The following is a 13899-nucleotide window of genomic DNA, read 5'->3' on the forward strand; positions in this document are numbered from 1 at the left end:
ATAAAGGCAGAGCGCCTGAAGGGTGGAGAGATAAGCTAGAGGAGGGTGGGGGTGGGGAGAAAGTAGCATAGAGTACAAAAGGTGAGTGGGGGAGGGGATGAAGGTGATAGGTCAGGGAGGAGGGTGGAGTGGATAGGTGGAAAAGAAGATAGGCAGATAGGACAAGTCATGGGGACAGTGCTGAGCTGGAAGTTTGGAACTAGGGTGAGGTGGGGGAAATGAGGAAACTGTTGAAGTCCACATTGATGTCCTGGGGTTGAAGTGTTCCGAGGCGGATGTACCTTTTCCAACCAAAGATATAATGTGGAGTTAAGTAATACATAAGCCATGATCTTATTGAATGGTACATGGCTTCAGGTGGGGAGTTGTGGGATAAATAAGTTACTGGTGTGCAAATATTTTGAGCTCTTTGGATGCTCCCTTTTATTGCATCTTATTCATGCTTCCTGGCGTTTAGAGTCGAAGAGTGTGATGCTGGAAAAGCACAGTAGGTCAGGCAGCATCCGACCAGCAGGAGAATTGACGTTTCGGCCTTATGCCTTTCTTCATGTATTGTTTTCATTCTCCCTCATTTGCAGAAAAGTACAAAAACTGCCATTGAGGTTGGAAGAACCTTTGCCACAATGTTCGCCGACATGAACTTCCGCCAGAAACTCTTGGAAGCCAAAACGAAGGAGGAGTTCAAAGAGACCCTAATTCTTCAACGGCATCTGCTGACTGTAATCCACAGGGAACCTGCCAGCAAAGACCATGCCAAGATGGAGGAAAAAAAGTCCCCACAGGTACCAGAGTTTGTACTCCTGTCAACTAGACTTGGCACTCTACCAGTCTTTTCCCCAATGCCCCCTACTCTCCTTCCCAGTTTGTCGTGAATCAAATAAAAGTTTCATTTCTTGGGCACCATTGCAAATCAACCTGGGAGATGAATAATTGGGGTTTTTTTTTAAAAAACTATATTTGCTTTTGGGAACTGTGTTTATTTTAAAGGTGACATAAATGTCTTATTGTTTGGGGTGGTGAGATAGAAAGTTATGGACTTTAAGCCTCTGACCAAACATGTCTGTTCAATTTTTACTTTAGTGGTGCTGGAAGAGCACAGCAGTTCAGGTAGCATCCGAAGAGCAGCAAAATCGACGTTTCGGGAAAAAGCCCTTCTTCAGGAATAAAGGCAGAGAGCCTGAAGCGTGGAGAGATAAGCTAGAGGAGGGTAGGGGTGGAGAGAAAGCAGCATAGAGTACAATAGGTGAGTGGGGGAGGAGATGAAGGTGATAGGTCAGGGAGGAGGGTGGAGTGGATAGGTGGAAAAGGAGACAGGCAGATAGGTCAGATCATGGGGACAATGCTGAGCTGGAAGTTTGAAACTAGGATGAGGTGGGGGAAGGGGAAATGAGGAAACTGTTGAAGTCCACATTGATGCCCTGGGGTTGAAGTGTTCCGAGGCGAAGATGAGGCGTTCTTCCTCCAGCGTCTGGTGGTGAGGGAGCAGTGGTGAAGGAGGCTCAGGACCTCCATGTCCTCGGCAGAGTGGGAGGGGGAGTTGAAATGTTGGGCCACAGGGCGGTCTGGTTGATTGGTGCAGGTGTCCCGGAGATGTTCCCTAAAGTGCTCTGCTAGGAGGCGTCCAGTCTCCCCAATGTAGAGGGAGCAACGGATACAATAAAGGATATTAGTGGATGTGCAGGTAAAACTTTGGATGTGGAAGGCTCCTTTAGGGCCTTTGGATGGAGGTTAGGGAGGAGGTGTGGGCGGAGGTTTTGCAGTTCCTGTGGTGGCAGGGGAGGGTGGGTTGTAGGGGAGAATGGACCTGACCACGGAGGGAACAGTCTTTGCGGAAGGCGGAAAGGGGTGGGGAGGGAAATATATCCGTGGTGGTGGGGTCTTTTTGGAGGTGGTGGAAATGTCGGCGGATGATTTGGTTTATGCGAAGGTTGGTAGGGTGGAAGGTGAGCACCAGGGGCGTTCTGTCCTTGTTACGGTTGGAGGGGTGGGGTCTGAGGGTGGAGGTGCGGGATGTGGACAAGATGTGTTGGAGGGCATCTTTAACCACGTGAAAAGGGAAATTGCGGAGACCTTCCCGGACACCCGCACCAATCAACCACACCGCCCCATGGCCCAACATTTCAACTCCCCCTCCCACTCTGCCGAGGACATGGAGGTCCTGGGCCTCCTTCATTGCTGCTCTCTCACCACCAGATGCCTGGAGGAAGAATGCCTCATCTTCCGCCTCGGAACACTTCAATCCCAGGGCATCAATGTGGACTTCAACAGTTTCCTCATTTCCCCTTCCCCCACCTCACCCTAGTTCCAAACTTCCAGCTCAGCACTGTCCCCATGACTTGTCCTATCTGCCTATCTCCTTTTCCACCTATCCACTCCACCCTCCTCCCTGACCTATCACCTTCATCCCCTCCCCCACTCACCTATTGTACTCTGTGCTACTTTCTCCCCACCCTCGCCCTCCTCTAGCTTATCTCTCCACGCTTCAGGCTCACTGCCTTTATTCCTGATGAAGGGCTTTTGCCCGAAACGTCGATTTTGCTGCTCCTCGGATGCTGTCTGAACTGCTGTGCTCTTCCAGCACCACTAATCCAAAATCTGGTTTCCAGCAAATGCAGTCATTGTTTTTACCTGTTCAATTTTTATTGACAATCCTGGCTAGCACTATTTGGGTTATTCTCGCTCATTCGCGCACTCTGTCTCCTTTACCATCTTTTCCTCCACTCTTTAATCTCTTCACCACCACCAGAACTTTGACACATCTGAAAGCATGTAGATAGCTTATTCTTAAATGAAACGCCTCGAGTGAATATGGTTTGGTCCCTTTTCAAAGAAAATACCTTTTCCAATATATAATTTCAGTTGCATCACACTGGAGACTTTTGCTGTAAATTCTGTGTCTTACGATCTTGTGTTCCATAACCGCTTGGTGAAGGAGCAGCGCTCTGAAAGCTAGTGCTTCCAAAAAAATTTAAATGTGGTGAGTGAAGAAGGCATGGTGGCTAGATTTGCAGACCACACAAAGACAGTTAGGAAAGTATGTTGTGAAGGAGACTTGTTTACATTGAGGTTCAGAAGAGCCAGGGTTGATTTGATTGACATTTATAAGACGACTCATGTTCTTGACAGGGTGGATATACATGTCCTCTTCTGAGTGAGCCCAGAAATAGGGGCATCGTGTTAAAATTAGGGCTTGCACTTTTCAGAACATAGAGCAGTACAGCATAGGAACAGGACCATTGGCCCTCCATGTCATGATGCCATTCTAAACTGGCAGTGCATTCCAAGCACCAATCACCCTCTATGTTAAAAAGAAACATTTCCTCGTGCGTCTCCTTTTAAATGTTCTCCCTCTCATCGTAAAGCTATGCCCACTAGTATCTGACATTTCCATCCTGCAAAAAAGACTCCCACTATTTACCCTGTCCATGCCTCTCATCATTTTATATCCTGTTAATCGGTCTCCCCTCAACTTCTGACGTTCTAGTGAAAACAATCCAAGTTTATCCAAGCTCTCCTTACAGATAATACTCTCCAATCCCAGGTCACAACCTAGTTAACCTCTTCTACACCCTCTCCAAAGCCTCCACTCCCTTTAAATATTTAACTGGATTACTAGCCCACTGACATTACTGTTATGTTACTTCGTCCCCCTATGATGAAGCAAAATTCTTGTAATCTCAGTCCTTAATGAGCTATCTTGTAATTGAGACTGTGACCCCTGATTTTGGACACTCTTGTCATTGGGAACAGCCTTCCTGTGTTAACCCTGTCTAGTCAGGGTCATTGAGTTATGCAACATGGAAACGGGCCCTTTGTTCTAACTAGTTTCAACCAGGTTTCCTAAACTGATCCAGTTCCATTTGCCAGCATTTGGCTCGTATCCCTCTAAACCTTTCCTATTCTCATACATGTCCAAATGTCTTAGTCCTGTAGGAATCTTGTAGTTTTCTGAGGTTCTCTCTCATTCGGTTTAACTCTAGTAACTATAGTCCTAATCAGTCAAGCCTCTCTACATGCCGTTCTCTGGAATCAGTCTGGTAAATCTTTTGAGCTTGCTCGATACCAGAACATCTTTCCTTAAATAAGGAGGCTAAAACTGTGCACAATATCTAAAGGGAAAATATGTTCAGGGTTAATTGGGGAAGAGTAGGTGGATGAAAACTGATGGGAAGCTCAGTCTAAAGAGTTGACACAGACTCAATGGCATCATTCCTGAATCTATATCAGTATGGTTTCATTCTCCCATTTTGAAGAAGTCAAGCGGAGGTTTTTTTTACATTGGTTTCCTCTTGGATTTAAAAAAAAAATCCTTCCGCGGGTTGTGGGTGAGGCTAGCTTTTGCTCATCCTTGATTGTCATACAGAAGTTTGTGTTGAGCTACCATCTTAACCCATTGCAGTCAATGTGTGGTATACGTATGGTGCTATATGGAAGGATTTGAACCAATACCAATGAAGGAATTAGATTAGATTAAATTAGATTACTCACAGTGTGGAAACCAGCCCTTCAACCCAACAAGTCCACACCGCCCCGCCGAAGCGCAACCCACCCATACCCCTACATTTACCCCTTACCTAACACTACGGGCAATTTAGCATGGCCAATTGACCTGACCTGCACATTTTTGGACTGTGGGAGGAAACCGGAGCACCCGAAGGAAACCCCCGCAGACACTGGGAGAATGTGCAAACTCTACAGTCAGTCGCCTGAAGTGGGAATTGAACCTGGGTCTCTGGCGCTGTGAGGCAGCATGCTAGCCACCGTGCTGCCCACAAATGATCTGGTTCCTAGTCAGGGGAGGTGATGACTTAATTGTATTATCAGTTGACTATTAATCTAGAGACCTAGGTAATGTTCTGGGGACCTTGGTCCAGATTTCACCATGGTGTTGTAGGGTTTGAATTCAGTAACAAAAATCTGGAAATAAAAGTCTAATGATGACCATCAAATCGTTGTCAATTGGTGGAAAAACCCATCTTTCAGGAAGTAAACTGCTGTCCATATTCAGTCTGGCCTATATATTACTCCAGACCCATAGTGGTTGACTCTTAACTGCCCTCTGGGCAATTACAGACAGGCATCAAATATAGTATCAAAAACACAAATTTCTGGAAAAATCTCTGCAGTTATCGCAGCATCTTTGGAGAGAAATAACAGTTAACGTTTTGGGTCCAGTGACCCTTCAGACTGCATACTTCTTACATTCTGTCTGATGTATTAAGTATGATTTCTGTATGTTCTTCACAACAAATACTGGCCTGGCCAGTGATGTCCATGTCATAGAACACACAACATTACAGCGCAGTTTAGGCTCTTTGGCCTTCGATGTTGCGCCAACCTATGGAACCCATCTGAAGGCTATCTATCCTACACCATTCCATTTTCATCCATACGTCTATCCAATTACGATTTAAATGCCCTTAAAGTTGGTGAGTCTACTACAGTTGAAGGCAGTGCGTTCCACACCCTGACTACTGAGTAAAGAAACTACCTCTGACATCTGTCCTATATCTATTGTCCCTCAATTTAAAGCTATGGCTGTCATGCTAGCCATCACCATCTGAGGAAAAAGGCTCTCACTGTCCACCCTATCCAACCCTCTGATTATCTTGTGTCTCAATTAAGTCACCTCTCAACCTTCTTCCCTCTAATGAAAACAGCCTCAAATCCCTCAGTCTTTCCTCATAAGACCTTCCCTCCATACTAGGCAACATCTTAATAAAGCTCGTCTGCACCCTTTCCAAATCTTCCACATCCAACCTATAATGCTAAAAATCACACAAGTGCACCTTCAATGCATTACCTGAGATGACATGGCACCTATTGTTAAAGTTCACTTGAGAATGTAATTTTTTTTTATAAAGTTCTGGGATTTACGTATGAAAGAAGTGAAACCAACATGGTCATTCCAAAAGATGAGAGACTTAACAAACAATCCAGATCTTTTTCAATATATAATTTCAGTTGCATCACACTGTAAACTTTTGGTATAAATTCTGTGTCCTATGATCTTATACTCCCCAATCACCTGATGAAGGAGCAGTGCTCTGAAAGCTAGTGCTTCCAATTGAACCTGCACCTCAATGTAATTCCTATAATGTAGCGACCAGAACTGTACGCAATACTCCAAGTGCTGCTGTGCCAGAGTTTTGTACAGCTGCAGCATGAACTCGTGGCTCCGAAACTCAACTCAATCCCTCTACCAATAAAAGCTAACACATCACATGTCTTAACAAACCTATCAACCTGGGTGGCAACTTTCAGGGATCTATTTACATGAACACCAAGATCTCTCTGCTCATCTACGTTACCAAGAATATTACCATTAGCCCAGTACTTTGCATTCCTGTTTCTCCTTCCGAAGTGAATCACCTCACACTTGTTCGCATTAAACTCAGCCCAGCTCTGCAGCTTATCCATGTCCTTCTGTAACCTGCAACATTATTCAGCACTATCCACAACTCCACCAACCTTAGTGTCATCCGCAAATTAACTAACCCATCCTTCTATGTCCTCAACCAGGTAATTTATAAAAGTGACAAGCAGCAGTGGCCCCAAAACAGATCCTTGCGGTACACCACTAGCAACTGAACTCCAGAATGAATATTTCCCATCAACCACCACCCTCTGTCTTCTTTCAGCTAGCAATTTCTGATCCAAACCGCTAAATCACCCTTGTCCCATGCCTCTGTATTTTGTGCAATAGCCTACTGTGGGGAACCTTATCAAACACTTTACTGAAATCCATACACACCACATCAACTGCTTTATCTTCATCCACTTGTTTGGTCACCTTTTGAAGGAACTCTATAAGGTTAGTGAGGTACGACCTACCTTTCAAAAAGCCATGTTGACTATCAATTTATTCCTTTACTAGATGATTATAAATCCTATCTTTTTATAAAAATTTCCAACACTTTAACCACAATCAAAGTAAGGCTGCCTGGTCTATAATTACCAGGGTTGTCTCTACTCCCCTTCTTTAACAAGGGAACAACATTTGCTCTCCTCCAGCCTTCTGTGACTTTTAAAAAAAAAAATGAGTTGGATGTTCCCATGTACCAGCTGCCCTTGTCCTCCTAAATGGTGGAAGGAACCTTTGGTGAGTTTTTACAGTGCATCATTGCTGTTGCACTGCACGTTTTGTAAGGTGAATTAGTGTCATAGAGCCCTAAAGGGGTGTACAGCATGGAAACCGATCCTTTAGACCAACTTGTCCAGATAGCCTAAATTAATCTAGTCCCATTTGCTAGTATTTGGCCCATCTCCCTCTTAAACCCTTCCTAATAATGTACACCTCCAGATGCTTTTTTAAATGCTATAATTGTACCAGGCTCCTCCAATTTCTCTGGCAGCTCATTCCATATACGCACCATCCTTGTGTGGAAAAATTTGCTCCTTAGATCCCTTTTTAAACCTTTATCCGCTCACCTTGCACCTATGCCCTTTAGTTTTGGACTTCCCTACCCTGGGAAAAGACCTCAACTATTCACGTTATTCAGGCCCTTCATGATTTTATAAACTTCTGTAAGGTCACCCCTCAGCCTCTGACCCTCCAGGGAAAGCAGCCCCGGTCTATTCAGCCTGTGCCTATAGCTCAAACCCCTCCAATGCTGGCAACATCCTTGTAAATCTTTTCTGAACCCTTTAAAGTTTCACAACATCTTTCCTATCGCAGGGAGACCAGAATTGAACGCAGTATTCCAAATGTTCTGAAGCTTTTAGAAGGAGTGCAATTGAGCAGGCTGCTTTGTCCCAGATCAGTGTTGAACACCTTTGTTTTTAAATGGAGATTGCATCCACCCAGGAGAGTGGAGAGTATGCTAACACATTGTTGAGGGGCAGGAGTTGTGGAGTCGGGAGGTGAGTGACCTGCCTTTGGACTCATTGCCCTTGCAGTCGCAGCATTTATATAGATTGTGGATTATCTTGTTGTTTGACTGTGTGCTGTGTCCCAGATGTGTGGATGTTTGAAGAGGATTGTGACCTTGTTAATATTAAAGAAGAAAAGAAAACAAACTTTGGCAAGACTTTTGGATGTTGCGAAAGTGCATCTTGAAGTAATTGCTTTAGAAAAGGTGCTGTGCAAATGTTCTATGGATGGCCAAGTATATCACAAGAGAGATGTTTGTTCAGAGGAACTCAGCACACTCTCAATTTTTTTTAAATGGTGTGCTATGTAGGTCAGACCAAAGGAGATACAGCAACATAAAATCAATCAGGTCCCCAAAGAAAGTAGAATTCTTCTGGCCAGATGCCAGAGCTAATTGAAAGCAGGTTCCAGATATCTTGTGCTCATGCCAGCTTTGATATAAGGTGGGTATTTTGCACCGTATCCAAAGTTTAACCCCTTTTATTTTCTTTGAACGGGCACTGAAAATTCTTTTCATGGTATTCTTTTCTTGAGCTCTGTTAATAACTGAATAAAGCTATTTCTGTCACCATTTGGTGTCTTATACTGTCATTTACTGTGCAATGCTAGTCTTGAGCATGGGCCTTGTATGCAGTTTAATGTGAGATAATGCAAGGTCACCTACTCGGATGGCAGAATACAAAAGCAGCATTTTATTTAAGTGAGGAGAGATAGCAGAATACTAAAGTACAGAAGATTCAGGTTGACCTTCTACAAGAAGCTCAAAAAAACAAAATTAGCACACAAGTATTGGGAAGGCAAGTACAATGTTGATCTGTTTTACAAGTGAGAACAAAAATAGGGAGATGATGCTACATTTGTACAGTTCATAGGTGAGAGTGTCACAGGTGTATTGTATACAGTTTTGGCCTCTTGCTGAAGGAGGGATGTATTTGCATTGGAAGCAGTTCAGAGAAGATTCACCAGGCTGAATCCTGTGATAAGGATGGTCTCCTTTGAGTAAAGGTTGAGTAGATCGGGCCAACACTCATGGACATTTTGAAGAATGAGGGGGTGATGTTGTTAGGTTCTGAAGGGCTTGTCAAGGTAGATGCTGAGAGGATGTTCTCTCCAGTTTAGAGAACTGAGAACTGGGGACAGCGGTATTCCATTTAAACGTGAAGAAGTACAATTTCTCCAGGGTCTCATTAGGCGGTTAGACTCCTTTTTGACTCACAAAGGGGTCCAGTACCTGGACCAGTGTAAACTGGAAGATAGTTAAGGTCACAATCAGATCACTTTATTGAATGGCAGAGCAGGTTTGATGGGCTGAATAGTCACCTTCTCCAATTTCCTATGATCTTTATGGTCTAATACAGATTATCTGTTCATTTATTGTTTGTGGTGGATTATTATGTATACATTTGTTGCCATATTTCCTACATTTACAACAGTGATCATGTTAGCTGTAAAGATCTTTGCACTTGTGAAGTTGCTTTGTAAATGTGAGCTATATTGCTTGTAGAGCTTGCTCCATTACCCTACATCTCTTACAGAATAGCGTGCTGTGTTGGTGTAGTTGCAACCCTTGCTGTACAGATCACTGGAAATGATAATGGCTAAACAATCCGGATAACATGAGTTCAGACCCCACCACGACAAGTTGGCAAACAATTGATTTTTTTTTTGCCAGGGAAGTGAGATGAGGAAAAAAAAGACATAAACTGGTATTATTGTAAAATCTTGACTCAGCTGATGACTTTGTTCAAGTGGATAAAAATTTAATGGCACTTGAAAAGAAGAATGGACAATCTTCAATCTGCTGGCCAAAAATTCATTGCCTAATGAATACCATGAATTAATCCTTAGTTTTCGATGCTGTTTGTAGGGAATTGCTGGCACAGAATGGCTATTTTCTCCCTGGAGAATTCTTAATGCGTTTCCGAGTAATTAATTGCACGGAATGCTCCAGTGTGACAAAGTAGGTTTATTAAATTTGGCTGCTATCCTCCAATATCTCAGAACACCAGCTTTAATGGCAACCTGCCCAGCATCTTCTGTTATGGCTGTGGTGCATGCCGTGTTCGTTTTGACATAATTTCTTTTAACCAAAAAACATCAGATTGATTTGATTTTACAACTGACCATGCTTTGGACTCTGTCAGCATTACTGTACCCAATGCACCATTACATGTAGAACAGGGACGGCTTGGTGGTCAGCACTGCTGGTTCACAGGGACCCGGGTTCGATTGCAGCCTTGGGCAACTGTCTGTGTTGAGTTCTCCCTGTGTCTGCATGGGTTTCCTCTGGGTGCTCCGGATTCGTTCCACAGTCCAAAGGTATACAGATTAGGTGGATTGGCCATGGGCATTTGCCTGTAGTGTCCAGGGAGAGAATAGGAGTGTGTGTTTGGTGGGATGCTCTTTGGAGAGTTGGTGTGGACTTGTTGGGCCAAATGGCCTGTTTCCACACTGTAGGAACTGTTTGAACAAGAAAGATCTATTGAAGAGAGATGTGCACTGTTATGGACCAGGCCAGACCCCCTCAAAACATTGAAAGAAAGTAGCCCAGGCCCTAACTTTGCTCCTTGTTTTCAGCAGGTGTAATGTGGATATTCCAGGAGAAATAGCTGGTCAAACCACTTTAATTTTCAATGAAACAGAATTTATTTACAAGATTACCGGACGAAACACAAATGAAAGAGAAACGAATACCAAATAATTTACCCTCTGCGAAAACCCAACAGATTATCCCAACTTAATGCTGCTGTTCCCAATGCTTGCAACACTCCCTATAAAACCCCCTTGGCACAAAAGATAAAATCATACACCGGGTCTTACAGGAGAGAAGTCAGAGAGAGAGGACCAACCTGGACCTGCTTCTTTGGGTCCAGCAGCTTTTTTTTCACATTCTTCTTAAAACGCAAACCAAACCAGAGAAAGCTGAGCTGGGAGAATTGGCCACTCCCCTTTCATTGAACAAGTGTTTATTTTAAAACTTGAAAGCCTTCTGCATGAGGCAGTATCTTTTAGCTATAAACAAATTGCCCTAAACCCCTTGAGTCTGTCTTTCCCCCCGCCACCAAGGACAGCACAACCTTATTAAAGGAGCAGTATCATCACAACACCAACTTTACCATGACACTGCTGCATCTGGCTGATTTTCAACTAACCTCCATCTTCCCTTTGTTAACCCCTCGATTGCTGTTGACTATGAACTGTCCTGTTTGTGTGTGTTTTTACTGTGCAGTGGGAAAGTTTACAAGGGGAAAATAAATCGTGCCTTCCTGAAATTGGGGAGAACAAATATAATTGAGCTATAGGATTTAAATTTCAACTCATCAGGTGAAAGTTTAAGACTATGTTTCCAAGCACTGTTGAATTTCTGCAAGGTTGTGTTCTATAAATGTTGCTTCAATTGTGTTTTTTTTTGGTTTTGGCTGTGTTACCTCCTACCATAGTAGGAGGAGCAGAATCAATGTTGTGAGAAAAAAGAGCAAAATGCAGACTGAACATATATTTGCTTGTGGCACAAAAACAGAAATTGGTAGAAATACTTATCAGCATCTGTGAAGAGATCGGAGAAAGTGAGGACTGCAGATGCTGGAGATCAGAGTCAAAAAATGTTTTGCTGGAAAAGCACAGCTGGTCAGGCAGCATCCAAGGAGCAGGAAAATCGACGTTTTGGGCATAAGCCCTTCATCAGAAATGTGGTGGTGCGCCCGAGAAGGCTAAGCGATCAATAGGAGGCGGTATAGGGCTGTTGGAAAGGTAGCTTGGAAGGTGATAGGAAGATGCAGGTGGGGAGTGATGGTGGTAGGTTGGAGTAGAGAGTGGTCTGCCTCTTTGGGTAGGTGGAACAACTCATCTTCTGCAGTTACACCAGCATCATTCCACACCTTTTTTCCTCTGCTACATTGATGACTGTATCAGCGCCACCTCGTGCTCCCATGAGGAGGTTGAACAGTTCATCAACTTCACTAACAGCCACCAACCTCACCTCAAGTTCACCTGGGCCTCTCCATTTCCGGCGACCAACTCAATGCAGACATCTATTTTAAATCCACAGACTCCTACAGTTAACTGGACTACATCCCTCACCCCCACCCCCCCTACCCTGTAAAAACGCTATCCCTTATTTCCAATTCCTTTGCCTCTGCCACATCTGCTCCCAGGAGGAGCAATTCCACCATTCAACATCCCATTTCCCTCCCACTTCAAGGACCGCAATTTCTCCACCCATGTGGTCAACAATGTCCTCCAGCACATCTCCTCCACTTCCTGCACCTCCGCCCTTGAACTCCACCCCTCCAATCGAAACAAGGACAGAACCCCCTGGTCCTCACCTTCCATCCCACCAATCTCTGGATACAATGCATCATCTTCCACCATTTCTGCCACCTACAGTCAGATCCCACCACCAGAGATATATTTCCTTCCCCACCCCTTTCAACATTCCGCAGAGAACATTCCCTCCACAACTCCCTCGTTAGGTCCAAGGCCCACCCCGTCTCCCCAATCCCAACCTACCTTCCACTCCCAACCTACTTTCCTCTCCTGGCACCATCCCTTGCCACCGCATGCGGTGTAAAATCTGTGCCCACATCTTCCCCTCGCCTTCATCCAAGGCTCCAAAGGATCCTTCCACATCTGGCTGGGATTTTCCTGCAAATCATCTACTGTGTCCACTGTTTTTGATGTGGTCTCCTCTATGTTGGGGAGACAGGATGCCAACTTGAACATTTCAGAGAACATCTCTAGGGCACACGCACTAAACAACCCTACCAATCCGTGGCCACCCACATCAACTCCCTCTTCCACTCTGGTAAGGAAGTGCAAGTCCTGGGACACCTCCACTGCCAACTCTAAGCCACCCGTTGCCTGGAAGAAAAATGCCACCTCTTCCACCTTGGGACCCTCCAACCACATGGCATCAATGTTGATTCCAACAGTTTCTTCATCTCCCCTCCCTCATGGTGGCTCAGCACCAGGGACCTGGGTTCGACTCCAGCCTCAGGTGACTGTGTGGGGTTTGAACATTCTCCACATGTCTGTGTGGGTTCCTCCTACAATCCAAAGATGTCCGGGTTAGGTGAATTGGCCATGGGAAATTGCCTGTAGTGTTCAGTGATGTGTAGGTTAGGTCATTTAATCCTTTTGTATAATCAAGGGTAAAATGTAGAGTAATATGGTAGGGGAATGGACCTGGGTAAGTTACTTTTCAGAGGGTCAGTATGAACTTGTTGAGCTGAAGTGCCTGTATCAACACTGTCGGGTTTCTATTTTGATTTTATTTCTATTTCCTACTTCATCGTATCTCCAACCCTCCAACCTATTACTGCCCGCTTGACCTGTCTTACCTGTCCATCTTCCTTCCCACTTATCCGCTCCACCTTCCTCTGTGACCTATCATCATCAACTCCACCTTCATCTACCTATTGCCTTCCATGCTACCTCTGCTATTTATCTCTCTGCCCCCACATTCCTGATGAAGGGCTTATGCCCAAAACATTGACTGTACTGCTCTTCGGATGCAGCCTGACCTGAGCTTTTCCAGTGCCGCACCTTTTGACTCTGTGGAGAGAAAGCAGAGTTAACGTTTCAAGTTCAGTGACCCTGATTCAGAACTGTCTTAAAAGTGTCCCAGGAAATTTGCTGTCCTTGCCGAGTCAGGCCTACATGTGATTCCAGACACACAGCAACATGGTTGATTCTTAACTGCTGCCTGAAAATGCTGACGAAAGACTTCTGCCCGAAACATCAATGCTCCTGCTCCTTGGATGCTGCCTGACCTGCTGTGCTTTTCCAGCACCATCCCCTCGACTCTGATCTCCAGCATCTGCAGTCCTCGCATTCTCTCTGCTCCCTGAAGTAGTCAGTTTGCTCCATTCAAGGCCTGTTTCGGATAAGCACCAAATGTCAGCTTTGCCAGCAAGATCCACATTCAATGACTGAACAAATAGGGGACAAAATCTAGTGTCACAGTCAAATGTTCTTGGGAATAAGCTTGTGCTGGGTGATCAGTGTTCTAATGTAATATCTTTTCC

General features: G+C 44.6%; 1 protein-coding gene across 1 annotated transcript in view; it reads left to right on the forward strand.

Annotated features, from left to right (window-relative positions):
- Positions 1-13899, forward strand: part of slc4a11 (solute carrier family 4 member 11) — a 177399-nt gene that overhangs the window by 101260 nt on the left and 62240 nt on the right. The window contains exon 8 of the mRNA XM_043696795.2: positions 579-782. Within this exon, the coding sequence (XP_043552730.2) occupies positions 579-782 (204 nt within the window). The remainder of the gene's footprint in view (positions 1-578; positions 783-13899) is intronic.

This window comes from Chiloscyllium plagiosum, unplaced genomic scaffold (genome assembly GCF_037043375.1).
Source record: "Chiloscyllium plagiosum isolate Xiang-an unplaced genomic scaffold, Cpla_swu_hap1 HiC_scaffold_1, whole genome shotgun sequence".
Classification (NCBI taxonomy): domain Eukaryota; kingdom Metazoa; phylum Chordata; class Chondrichthyes; order Orectolobiformes; family Hemiscylliidae; genus Chiloscyllium; species Chiloscyllium plagiosum.